The sequence below is a fragment of the Panulirus ornatus genome, chromosome 2 (genome assembly GCF_036320965.1).
Source record: "Panulirus ornatus isolate Po-2019 chromosome 2, ASM3632096v1, whole genome shotgun sequence".
NCBI lineage: Eukaryota > Metazoa > Arthropoda > Malacostraca > Decapoda > Palinuridae > Panulirus > Panulirus ornatus.
In genome coordinates this window covers 23,135,187-23,149,498 of record NC_092225.1, presented here as the reverse complement: position 1 = coordinate 23,149,498, position 14,312 = coordinate 23,135,187, and the positions used below count along the sequence as shown (strand labels likewise).

General features: G+C 36.4%; 1 protein-coding gene across 11 annotated transcripts in view; it reads left to right on the top strand.

The window, feature by feature from the left end:
• LOC139754243 (TOM1-like protein 2) overlaps window positions 1-12,156 on the top strand; it is a 45,391-nt gene extending 33,235 nt beyond the window's left edge. For 6 of the 11 annotated variants that reach the window (XM_071671582.1, XM_071671571.1, XM_071671601.1 and 3 more), the window contains 2 exons: window positions 10,106-10,156; window positions 10,511-12,156. In XM_071671582.1, coding sequence (XP_071527683.1) covers window positions 10,106-10,156; window positions 10,511-10,702 — 243 coding nt within the window. In that variant the 3' untranslated portion in view covers window positions 10,703-12,156. The other 5 variants (XM_071671616.1, XM_071671608.1, XM_071671633.1 and 2 more) reach the window with 2 other exon arrangements.
• Window positions 12,157-14,312: the final 2,156 nt, after the last annotated feature.

The following is a 14,312-nucleotide window of genomic DNA, read 5'->3' as shown; positions in this document are numbered from 1 at the left end:
TGGTTACATAGTATGTAAAATGTTACCATTGGTGAGGCTGCATCATAATCATTGGTTTAAAAAGAGTAATTTTTCAGGAACATCTTACTTAAAAGGATTTCATCATTACCCTGCTTCTGATTGGAGTGCAGCCTTATAGCTGCCAGGGTTCCATAAAAGAGGTCGTGGGGCTCTATACTTAAACTGTTAATAATATATTTATTTATTTTCCCTCAATCTCCTCAATATTGCTACCAGTGGAAGCATATTCTGTATGTTGTAATCCTTTTTTTTATGTGACTTAGTTTGAGCCTCCTTTGTATTATCAAAATCAGTATCTCATACATGTATATATATTTATTGATCTTGTGCTTGCATGCACTAACATTGTGTATGTACATTCGATTTGATATGGGTCAGTTTTGTATGACATTAAGACCATTAACACTGTTCTTCGCCTTTTCTTAGGGGATGAGGGCCCTCTTTAGTGGCTTTCACCATCTTGCATTGATGAACAAGGTTGTACCATCTGTGTGATTTGTGCTTTCCTGTACTAACCCCATCTATGTACCCTTTACCCTTTGCTATCACAGAAATGTTTGATCTACATATATTTAGACAAATAGAGTTGTAAGACTAGAACTACCTAGATACCTTTCTTTATGTCTTCTTCTTCTGATATAACATTAAAGACTGCAGGAAGTATATGTTTAAACCCTCTCATGTTTCTGAATCATTGTTGTTTTGGTTGTATACCTTTGTGACCAGACCATGGGTGCAGGTGTTACTAGACTTCACCTGCACAAGGGTACTGCATGAATGAAAAGCCTTCTTTGGTGAGGCTATATTACTGAGAGTACAGTCTTGTCAGAGAGCTTTTCACTCCAAAGGAGTCTATATATCCCTGCTACTGGAAGTAGTGCAGCGTTAGGCTGTAGTAACTTTTAGAAAGTTCTTGGGTAACACTAGAAATTGGTCCTGAGGTAATTATAAATAAACGAATGATGGATAGATAAAACTATGGCCGCACAGTGATTAGTGAGAAATATACTTATCAGCACCGTAACAAGAAAAGTGAACCAAGTCACAAATGCATAAAATACTTCAGCTTCTCTATTCTTTATTATCTTGTCTATCTATCTATATGTCTCTTGTCATTACTCCATTCCCATTTTAAAGGGATGGATCAGGTACATACAGCCTCTGCAGCACCACTCACACATACCTTTATACCATGTCTGGTGTGCTAAAGTGAAGCATGAACCTTTTTAATTATGTTATTTTGAATATTTATCTGTAATATTTCATCATTTGCATGAAGGAAAATATCTTTCCCTTCTTGCTAGTTGGTTTGTGCTATATATTTCTTGCACTGTATTATGCACTGATTTTATTTTCTATATGCACTGTTTTTCATATTTAATTTCTATATGCACTAGCTTTTAAATGTGCTGATTTGCAATATTTTTATGGTCCATCTTATGTAAAGCATGTGAAAGAAAAATGTTCTGCAGGCTACAAGACATAAGGTCTCCTTTCCATTCCCCTAAGACTGACTCCATTTCTTTTGTTTTTTCATTTTATTGTTTCTTGGCACTGTGGAAGAGCAGGAGCAGCTATGGGTAAGATCCCTTTTATTTTTACCTCACTAGACTACTGTAGTAGTGGAGCAAAAGTCTAGTCAGAAGCATGTATAGTATATTTCACTCTCTGAAGGGGGCATGTGTTGAGCAAGTCCATTTAAGCATGAGGGCCAAACAGGAGACTTACAGCATGTGAAGTTTGCCCATAGGAAGACTTGTAATAACTAAATATACTCAAGTAAGCTAGACTTTTGACTCCCAGCCATACCGTCCCAAATTTCAGTTTATCTTGAAATGATCAGGTTCCTCCTATTAGCATCTTGATTTGCAAAAGTATGAAGTGAAATAATTTGTTTCTTGCATAATGTTTTATTTATTTCATATATTTATTTTTTGTCTGAACTGACATTTGGATGGATAAGCATGTTGTATACATACTGCTTATTGCAATGTTTTATGACCCTTTCACATATGTAGAAGAAGCCTTTGTTATTGTAGTTACTGTAATAAGCAGTTAAAGATATTAATTGAAAATATACTAATTTGTGAATGAAGATGTATATTCAACTTTGTGTGTGTCTGTGTGTGTTTAATTACTTATTTGTAGGTGTTAACAAACTCTTCCTGCTAGAGGTTACGCAGTGAGTGAGAAGTCTGCTTTGGTGAGGCTAATTCGTTGTCATTTGACGAAAGAGAGTACAATCACATTAGAGAACTTGCTTCAAGGATGTCCATCCTTTCCTTCCTTCTGAAGGTAGTGAAGCCAAGGAGCTTCAGGAGCCCCTAGAGTTCTTTAGTAATAATGATGTTGATAGAATATGGGGAGAGAGTTTTACATTCATGGGGCCCCATCGTTTGGATATTTCCTACTGTCATACAGCCTTTTAAACTTCTGTTTGCTGTCTGTCATTTTTTACCCTCCTTGAATTTATTTCATTCATCCACCACTCTTATACTATAAAAGTACTTCTTTATATCTCGTATGATCCTTTGGTGAGGCATTGCAAATAATTTTTTGTTGTGTACTTTACAGGCAAAGTTTGAAAATATAATAGGAAAATCTTGAGAGTGTGCTTATGATTAATTGGATAATAATTTTCTTATGAAAATGATGTACAACTGAACCAGAAAATGCTATTTTATCAATATCCTAAGACCTGTCATGCCTACAGCACAAATATGACAATGAAGACACCGAACACTCACTACTTAGTTACCCTGCACTCTGCATGTAGATGCTCACACAACATAAATACACTTTATTGCTAGTGATCCTGACCAATGGAGCACTGCAGGAGCCTCATAAATATAGGTGGGACTCCTGGGGGCAGGAATTGTATATTTCTGCATTTTTCCCCTTCATACTTGCTCACCATTTCCCATGTTACCAAGGGTTTTTCAGGAAAGCATAAAGAAATTCCATCATTTGTTCACATCCACTCTCTGGCCATCAAGTGTAATGCATCAAGACAAGTCCCCCATCTACAACCAGACCTGACACACCTCTCTATGGTTTTCATTGATTGCTTCACATGCCCCAGTTCAGTCCATTGACAGCACATCACCTTCGGTGTACCATTTTGCTCCATTTCACTCTGTCCCTATATTTCCATTCATCCAGAATGGAAATATGTAGAATGTGAATTCCCATAGAGGCTTATAAATGCTCGTGTTGACTTTGCCCTCTTTTACTAGTGTCATTATCAGCTTATAACAAGTACAGTAAACCCTCGATTTAACAGACCCTGATAAAATGGATTTCGGATTAACGGACAAATTATAATATTATTATTATTATTTTGCTTTGTCGCTGTCTCCCATGTTTGCGAGGTAGTGCAAGGAAACAGACGAAAGAATGGCCCAACCCACCCACATACATGTGTATATACATACACGTCCACACATGCAAATATACAATATGGTACATTATTTAATAGAAAAAATCTCAAACACCACACTATGCGCATATCTTATTGCACCCGTGGTCTTGGTCAGTCTCATGCTGTCATGCAGTCAGGTTGTATACAGTGTTTTTGTTATTTCAGAATTATGACTTTATTTATTAAATAATCTTCTAATCCTTACAATTCAAAATGGCATCAAGTGATTGTAAGAGGTGCAATGAAAACAGGTAGACTGTCCTCACTTTATCATAAAGAAGTATCCTTTCACTGAAGAGGGATGGCATCACCTCTATCTCAGTATGATTTCTGCTGGGTGCCTGCCACCCAATTATCATATCACACACTAAAACCTACATCCCCTTACAAGATTTTGGTAACTAGATGTGACATTTTGTTACAACAAAGAGAAAAACAAAACTAAAAACAAGAAAACAAAAAAGAGAATGAAATTAGAATTTGACAAGGCATAGGGCAAATATACACGCAAATCACTGTTCAACAACAATACACTTCCTTTACATGCGAGAATAGAAATGACATAAATTAGTTTGTTCACTCTTGACAGGAGCCACCACAAACATAATTTTGCAAGTGTGTGGGGTGGTGTCTCACATGGTGAGGGTGTTACCACAACTGGAGGCAAAGCCGTTGCTGGTGGGTACTCCCCTTGACCCACTGGTGACGTGGCGATTGGCGAATCCTGGGGGCATAGGTGACATTGGTTTTGCAAAGACAGGTGGCCACTGCTATTCAGCTTCACTGAGTATTGCCTGTGCAGCTTCACCTTCACTACCATGCCCGACTTGTCCCACACCTTTGAAGCGATATCCTACATGCAGATAGGGATGCCCATGGACAGCCGGGTCAGTGTAGCAGTGTCACCTGCTGGGCCACCCTGCACGTGAGCCTGGCGCTCTACTATGGCCCACTCTCTGTTTCACAGAGCAGTTCTCCATCGCCAGTGATAATGTTGCTGGGGCGCTTGGACACCGTCTTGCAACTTGTCTTCCTGCTGCCAGGTGTGCAGTTGACTTATCCCCCTCTCGTAGGGGGGTGTGGGGATATTGGAGCATAGCCTGAGTTGCTATCCTCTTGTGCAGGTTACCTCCAACACTCATGTTGCCTCTCAACACCTGTTTGATTGCCTTTACCATGGCTTTGTCACGTCCATTGGACCAGGGGAAGTGGGCTGTGCAGATGTGGGCCATGATTCCCCATTTTTTGTGGAAAGCTTCCATCTCCTCACTATCTAGATTGGTCCCCTCGTCTGAGATGATTTCCTTGGGTGTGCCCCATCTCCTGAAGAGGGTGAGCAGCCTTGCAATAACTTGGGATTTTCCTGCGTAGTTTCAGTTCCTACTAACTGCACCATATGAGGTGCAATGAAAGCACGTAGTGCGTCCGTACCTTATTACATAAAAAGGTATCCTTTAACAAGAGAGGGGTGGCATCATCTCTGTATCAGTGGGACTCCTGCCTCCAACTGCCCGGCAAATGTTCTCATGCTGCTGGGCGCCTGCTGCCCAACTATTGTACGACACACTAAACCCTAAAGTGAGAGGGGAGTTACGAGAAAGTGTGTGAACAGAAATAGGTCACATTTGATTTAACACACTTTTGGCATTAACAGACACCCCTTCCCTCTCTTAGCCCATTAAATTGAGGGTTTACTGGTAGATCAACAACCATTTGATATGTTTTAGTGAAATTTCTTGATGTATACTAGCTGGAAGTTTAAATGTACTCCTTGAGATTTCATGAATTTCTTTGAAATAATGACATATCAATAGTCCTTATTCATCTTGTTGTAGATGTAATTACTTATTTGTAATCATGTATATATAATGTATGGGGAGGAAGTTCTACTTGTGGGGCCCCATCCATCTCTTGAACATTCTTTTCTATCATACGACTTAAATTCACATGTACTGTCAGGTCTGACTGCATCCTCAGTCACTCTTTTCCATTCCCTTGAATTGTAAAAGTACTAACTTACATCGTTTTAATTTTTCAAGTTTTGTGCTTAATTTCTTATGTCCTGTGGTTGCTCTATCCTTACATCTCTAGGATAACTGTTTAATGTCCATGTCATCTATGTTTTAAAACCTCTTATGTCTTCCAAGGTGGGCAAATTTAAAGCTTTTATCTCACTAACTCTGATACCCTCTTTGTTCCCCTCCTCTGGGCCCTCTTTGACGAAACTTGAAAAGTATTTTTTAGTTTTGACCTTAAGGAGTGATGGCTAAGTCTGTTTCCCGTAACCCCTTCATTATGTATAAAGTTTTTATAGATATTCCTCGGAAAGTGTCATTTTGCCATGAAGATAGATGTCCAAATTTGACTGTTTCATGCTTGCAATTGCAAACTCAGATGTCCATAAAATTTCCATATCTGGCTAAAAAATTTCTCTAAATCAATACCTGCTCATGGAAGTTTAGGTTTGTCAACAAAAAATATGTAAGCTTCATTGAAATAATTTTTTTCTGCAAATGACAGTAAGATTAATGTTCTGCGCTATGCAGAATCAATAAAAGTGTAGGTGGATCAGCTGTTTGTATGTATTTACAGTACTAAAAGCTATTAGGTTAAAAGTGGTAGCATTCTGCACAGTTTAGTGCACATTTTAGAGGCTATGTGAGATGTAGCAGTTCATGCAGCAGAGAGAAAGATTTTGTGTGCTATGGAAATGATTTTCTTAACAATAAAAGATGTCTAATTGCATGTCCATTTTTAGTGAAAGGGTTAATTTGGAAGGTTTATAGAACTTTGCAAACTGGAGACCCACCAGTTTTAACGTTCTTTTGAAATATTGGAAAAACTACGTATGTAAACTCATAAAAGGTGAATGTTTATAAAGGGGACTCTTAAAAAACTTGACATTAATAACCCAAATTACATAATTTTTATTTGTAACTAGCAGTCTTGGGACATTATGAATGAAATTTGTTTTACAAATTCTGGAAATGTAGATGTATCTCTTCAGGATCATATGTTTCATCTCAGATTTTGATGTATATGGCCCTTTAATAACTTTTCAGCTTTCATGAGCTTCAGTTAATGAATAGCTTAAATCAACTATTGTTGTATATATTTTGATATGGCTATTTCTATAAAGTCCCCTTTTAGTATTGAAGCTACTTTTGGTGTTTCATGGTTTTCTCATGTGGTGACAGACCTATGTTACTTTATGTGTTTGAAGAGTATCATCACTTATAGTGTGTAATCAACATGACTTAGTGACCTCATGATACACTTGCATGAAATTTAATATGTATACTCCCAGAGAGGTGTAGTTGTGCCTAAGGCATTTATGATACTATAATAGCTTTGAAAAGTCCTTGAATTTAGCTTAGATCCGTTTTACCTTTGCAGCCATTAGACGTATTTGGATGAAAGCTTGTAAGGATTCATCAGTTTCTGAAGAATCTAACTGCTTACAACAGAGTGTAGTATCTTAGAAATTGCAGTGTCTAGGTTTACACCCATTTACACTCACAACTGATGGAGATACAAGGATAAAATGTGAACTGGGCATATGAATCAATTGTTACCTTGTGTGAAAGTAAGGTTTTTAAGAACGAGTGCAAGAAGGATAGAGAATTAATGCATTTAGATTTTATTATTTATTATTTATTATTTATTTTTTCCCTGGGGATAGGGGAGAAAGAATACTTCCCACGTATTCCCTGCGTGTCGTAGAAGGCGACTAAAAGGGAAGGGAGCAGGGGGCTGGAAATCCTCCAGTCTCGTCTTTTTTTTTTTTTTTTTTTTTTTTTTTTTTTTCTCCAAAAGAAGGAACAGAGAAGAGGTCCAGGTGAGGATATTCCCTCAAAGGCCCAGTCCTCTGTTCTTAACGCTACCTCGCTATCGCGGGAAATAGCGAATAGTATAAAAAAAAAAAAAAAAAAAAAAAGATTTTATTAGTGGAATGATTGAGAAAATTTGAAGGAGTAAATAGTGAACAAGGTGAGTTCATAGAGTTATGGTTTTGTCCCTCGTATTCATTACAGTATGAAGAAAATAAAAAATTTAAGTGTATGTGACGTTAAATGGAATTAGAAAAAGCAAGTAATTTGGCTAATATGTAATATTGATTGACTTTGGAGAGTTCAAATTTTTAGCAATTAGGGAAAATATGCTAGAAGCATTCACACATTTGCCGAGAGTTAGCAAGTGTTTCATTGTTTCTAGCACCTTTCCTCCTATTCTAGAACACTTGAGGGAATAACCAAGTAATTTAAGGTTAAGGGTAGGATGAAAGTGGCACGTCTGTCTCAGTATTTCACTGACCTGTCACACAGTATCCTATCTTTTGTGGGTACCAACCTGCTACATTACACCAAACTCTGAATTTACACTGAAATCTTCTACAGGGTGCCCTTGTCTCTTAGTTGAACCATGCATGTTGCAACTTTATTGTTAGTTGGCATAAATGGTTCTCATTTTAGCCACCGCATTTTCTATGTTAGGTTTCATCATAAACACTGCAACCATTCAGTTTTGTAATCTCATATTTTATGCCTTGCCGTAGCCTTGTTGCTTATACCTGTTTTTGTTCATATGCAATACTCGTCCCTCTCTTTACATTTACACTTATTTAAATGCATTCACATTGCCTCATTATCTGTACAGTGCATCATTACCAGAACAGACATTGACAATGGAGTTTAGAGAAAAAAAGCTTTAGTGTTCGAAGTTGCATGATCTTAAAAATTATGTAAATATTCTCAAATGTTTTATATAACATTTTAATATAATAATAATAGTAAATAAGTTGATTTTGTAGCTCATAATCAGTCAAAAAATTTTTGGTGATTACTTTGGCAGAGGAAAGCCATTGTTAAAATCCCACTTAACCACTTAATACCATATACCCCTGGCTTCTACTGGCTTAAGTGAGCATGTCATCATGAAATTGAAAAGAAAATTCTTTTTATCAAACCTAACCTCATGTGTTAAGTAGTTGATATAGTTCCATAATTACCACAGTTTTGAGTACCAGATTGGTCCATACATTTCTTGTCCACCGAGGAAAATAAGTTATAAATAGATGCAGTAAAATATGTATTAAATCACTGCATAGTATAATGAATGAAGTAGTTTGCTTATCTTAATAGCATGTTTAATAATAGGGAAATTTATGTGTAATAGATCCCAGCCAGAATTGAATAATCAAATATGAATAAGTATAATTCTCCTCAGAATAATAACTGTGTAATTATTGTCTGTGTCAGTTCATATAATCTTACATAAACACACTCAAAGTCTTCAGAAAATGGTGGTTGGCATTCAAATCCTGAACCAGGCCAGGGTTGTCAGCACACAGCCAACCCAGTCGTGTATCTTTCCTGTTGGGATTGGTTGAAAATAGGTACCTGGTTTAAGCTTGAGTGTGTGTATATATATGTATTCTTCCTGACTTACGAATCCATTCTTTCTTTATGCAGCTCCTGTAGCACTCAGGGAGCCAGCCACATCTGCCTGTTAGAACCATAGGTCATAAAGCATAGTGATGTTGCAGTTGCGTCTGTGTGCCGAGACTGGGGCAATTAAGCTGTAACAGTTATTAAAAAAATTCACCGTTAATGATGTTTGTTTTTGATACAACATATAATTCTAAATAATCAGGTAGTCAATAGAAAATCAAATTTGAAGGGTTATAAGAGAAGCAAAATATACTGAGTAAAAAATGCCTTAAAATACACATAGATTGAAAAAATTTTTAATGTTTGTCCATTCTAAAATATACATCAGTGCTTGGTCTCCTTCCTTAAGGATACATGAATGCCACAGGAGTAGAGCCACTGGTAAGTATTTCCTGCTACCAGACTTTAGTAGAATGAGTGACTAGGATAGCTGCAAAATTATTGAACTACCCATAATGAGAGAAATCAGGAGAAATATGTTTACCACTTAAAATTATTCAGAGGCCAAGATACTATTAACATAGAGCAGTTTTCCTGAAATCAGAAACTGTGAAATGAAAGAACACAGCATGAAATTGAGCGGAGTTGATGTCAAGATGGGTATATTGAAATTCTTTTGGAGTAACATTGTGGACATTTGGAATAACTGGAGGAAGTAAATGGTGATAATATTAGAAAATTTGGAAGTAGAGAGTAAAGCTTCCTTCCCACATATACCCTAAGGTAACCACAATTTATACACCTACATGCTATCACAAAATTCAGTGCACACACTTTTAACCTGGTGTAAACTAATTTTTTCTACTGTCATGCTGAGCTAAAGGTTTTCTCGCAGTTACCAGACACAGAAATGTTCCAGGCTTCAATGGTTATAAACAACGCTTGAATAGTCGATAGTATTTCTGGATTTTTTCTCTTAAATTGTGGAAAGATTTTGGCTGGTATCTGTAACACATGCTTTGTTAGTCCAATGTCACTGTTGGGTCAGTTTTTGGTGGTGTATATGTCTGTTTCAATAAGGGAAAATATATGGGTTTCAAATGAGAGAAATTATAATTTTTCATTTTTTTCCAGTATCAAATAGAGGGTACAAATATTTTGAAAAATTCAGCTTTTTTGTGATTCTTACCCCCATATATTTTTAATCCCCTCTCCATCCTTCTCTCAGACTTACTTGGCTAATGTGATGCTTTTGTGTGTGTATGTTTTCCAGCAACAGAAAGACAGTGACTTTGATGAGATGGAGGCGTGGCTGAATGAACAAGTAAGTAATGTTTGCTACTGATGACAGAAGCTTGATGAAGTCCTCATTTTTTTTACTGCATGATAATATAAATTTGCTCTTATTTGTATCTCTGGTTTTGTAGATGGAACTGTGCACTATAAAAAAATAATGTTTTTACCATACCTGAAATATCTAAATGATATGAATCACCAAGAATCTTTTGCTTCTCTTCCTCATATATATGCTTCGTAGTGTTAATCTGTTGCACTAGGCAGAGTTTGACATTAAGAATGAGTGTATACCCCAGATATTTATGGTCCACTTCGTATTGCATAATTTTAGCAGGGACACATACATACTATACTGTATGCTAATTACTTCTGTATTGCACAGCCTGCTGAGGCTAACACTAGAGCTGGCGCTAGAGAGGAATCCATCTCGTCATCTGAGTTTGACCGATTTTTGGCTGAACGTGCAGCAGCAGCTGATACCTTACCAACCATCACAGCTGCCACAGGGTCATCAGGCCAACGGCAACGAACAATGGCCCGCGATGAGAAAGACAACCAGATGTTTGCCCTCTAAAACTTAAAAGGTTTGTGAAATTTCAGACTGATTTGAGGACTTAAGCTGTATTGGGTCCAGAGTGTCATCCAACACAGCCCATTGAAAATGTGGTTGCTTGAATGTGATGGAAACTGTATGCGACTCACAGCTTGATGTTGTACATCATATTGTTTGAAGTCAAAACAGAATTTCCCATTATGGTAAACAGCATTATGGTGTGTCTTAAATGGCAAAGGAACTCTGAGAATATACTGAATAATGTTAATTACAATTATGCTTATTCCATGTTGGTGTATCTTGCTGAGGGTATGATTACTGCAAAGAAAACTAGATTAAAAAATTATTAGATATATGAATTCCTCTGCAGTTCATACCTCTGTTGAGACATTATTTATTCCTACCAGCACCCTATAATACTTGAGAACTGTATTTGCTAACCACTCTATTCATCAGCTAAAATATTGCAGAAAAAGTAAAAAAATATGCATAAATTCTGTAATATGAAGTGCTATATGATTTAACATTAAAAAATTAATGTTAATGAAACTATAGAATTATTTATTAATAAAGCAATGTAAACCTCTTAACAAATTTTATCAGTTTAGAGATATATGGATTTATATATACTATATGTACTTTCCATGGATATACAGATCTATGTTGATATAGGTAGATCTGAGTACATGTACTTTGCAGACATATATTATTGTATATGTATAGTAATTGAATATATAAATCTATATAGACACACCATATAGATATATGTAATTATGTATGAAATGTATATGCTGTACTTAATCAAAATATTAATTTTAGAAACAAGTTACTTAAAAAATTGGTTTCGGAAATTCACATATTGACAGCAGCAGCGATAACTGTACCTATTTGTCGTCTTCAAGACATGTTCCTCCTTGTCCCTGTGTTAAGATGGTTTATGGAGGCTTCCTGCTGGTGTATTTCCTTGTGCCTTTTCTTTATCCCACTTTACTTGCAGTATTTATACCCATACACATTTAAGAACACTACAACTAGCCTGCACTTCAATTCTTTCCTTGCTTTGTGCACGATGATAGTGTTATTTCTACTTTCTTTTTTCTTCCTTTGACTATATTGTACTCAAAATATGCTGTTACATTACTATGACTTGTTAAAGTAATGATTTTTTTCTGTAAGCTTTTAAGAATGGTTACATTTTAAAAGTCTTTTAATTGCCTACAGAAAAGGTCAAAACTGTGAGGTAATCTCTGAAGTTACAAGAATATACTAAAATGAGAGTTGAGTGGATTGCTTGAATACTAAGTTTAACCTATTTTTTTTCAATGTACATTAATACATTACACTTATCCATGTATATACAAGAGAAAGGAGAACCCAGCTAGAACACAAAGATATTTTCCTAGTTTCAACACTTCATTGCTATAGCTAAATAAGCCCGAGATCTTTAATTATTAAATGGTAAAATATGTTTGGTTGCTAAGTGTCTGTTTTTCCCCATATTCTAGTTATATTTATAAATACTTGTGGTGTAGTATGTAGAGTGTGCACTGTATTCAACATTTATGAGGTTTACTAAAAATGTAAAAACATTGAAAATTCATGAAACACTACCTGTGAGGGTCATGGTTGGTGGGCATTTAAACTGATATATGCTGAATCCCATGCCATCCATGCATGCTCATGTGTTTGGTAGGAAGTCTTAGTCTCATGTTGAAAATCCAGAAGACATTTGGGTATATGCACTCCAAATCATAAAACAAATAATGTAATGTAAGGTGTTCAGTTACTAGCTGGAGACAGTGGAGAAATACTATCTACCTCCTCAACAGCTTTCTAAGTAAACAGCTGTCTGGCCTTCCAAGTGATAAGCTTTTATGGAAAGACATTTCTTCATAATGTGTTGAACTTGTTTGAAGGGCTTCTTCAGACTAATACACAGAAGCAGTGTTGAGAACTGTTATTTGTTCCAAAACTAAATCACAACCTTCGCCATTCTGAATTCTTCATTCAGATTCACAAGTGATGAATGGTTTTCTCGAGTAGATATGGTCGAAGCTTACTATTTTGAAGGTAATATCAGAGTATCTTGCTGTAACAGTTCACCTAGTTCCCACTAACTGGTCCATTCTTATGCAAGGAACCGAGTTTCCTTATATAGTGGGGGTTACATTTCCCAGCAAAAGTTTTCCACGTCTTACTTTTAAATGTGGAATAAACATGAAACATCTTGGCTTAAGAACAATACATATACCATAATCTTTCATTAGATGATATAGATTACATATAATGAAAACTTACCGGAAACTGTGGTGATGAGGGCTGATGGAGTGGTGGCAGCTATGCACAATGCTTGTCTACCTTACCCCTTAATTATCTGATTCAGCAACTGTTTCAGCTGGTGAAGAAGTTTTTGGGGACCTTCTCAAGAAGTTTTGTCATATTGTCCTCTCTTGATATGTTTCCTCAGCTTCAGACATCATCATCAGTGTCTCTTCTTTCTCTTTCTGAGATAAGGTAGCCTCACTCTTGAGCATGCTGAGATAGGAACACTTTCGCATTGTTGTTGGCTTCACTCATTTGTTCAGTGTTCGTTGAGCTTATTGAGATAAGCACTTCAGTCGGTCAGGGTTTGTCACCCAGGAACTCTAAAAATTTGGTAATCATCCCACCAGTAGTTGCTAAGTTCAGAGTTTTTGTCATCCTCATACATATGTACATTAAAGGGTAACTAGAAGCAATAAAATTACCGGATGTAATCTGGTAACTGTAGGAAAGAAAAGCATTGTTGTGGTGACATATAATCCTGAAAAAGAATTTTAATGGTCCAAAGCCAAATATACAATGAAAACAATGAAGGAACAATCAGGATGGTACACAAAGCAGTAAATCATTCACTTTCCAGAGCAGGTAAAGTATTGATAATCGGGGATTTCGTGTATAAGGAGATAAATTGGTGGAATTTGGATTATCATGTTGACAGAGAATCATGGAGACAAGTTGCTCTGAGAGTGTGTACTGGAAAATTTCCTATACCAGTATGTTAGTGAACACACTGGGATGAGAAGGTTTGATTCACCCATATTAGAAGAAGATATATTCACACAGACTAACATGGATACTGAAAATATCATCTGTGTTACATCACTTGGAAAAGGTGATCATGAAATGCTTACCTTTGATTATGTGGTAAATGAGGAAATTAAAACAGCAGAGGTGAGACAGGACTTGAGATATAATCATATAAATCAAATAAAAATTTCTATGGTAACATAGATTGGGATGTGGATTTCAGCAGCCAGGAGCTAGGAAATTGTGGTGAAAGGTTCTGTGAAATTTGCAATGGAGTGAGAACATTTGCACCTGTAGTCCCATGTACAGAAGGAAGGTTTAGAAAGAAGGAAGAATGGTTTAGTCAAAGATGCCATATTTAAGAAATTTGATAATAGAGAATGTTTGAGAGATGGGGCTCCATAAGTAAAACTCCCTCCTCATACAGTACAAATAAGGTAAAAACATATGCCAAAGTTCCATTATTGTAAGATTTTTTTTCATATTCGCCATTTCCCGCATTAACGAGGTAGCAGTAAGAACAGAGGACTAAGACTATGAGGGAAAATCCTCACTTGGCCCC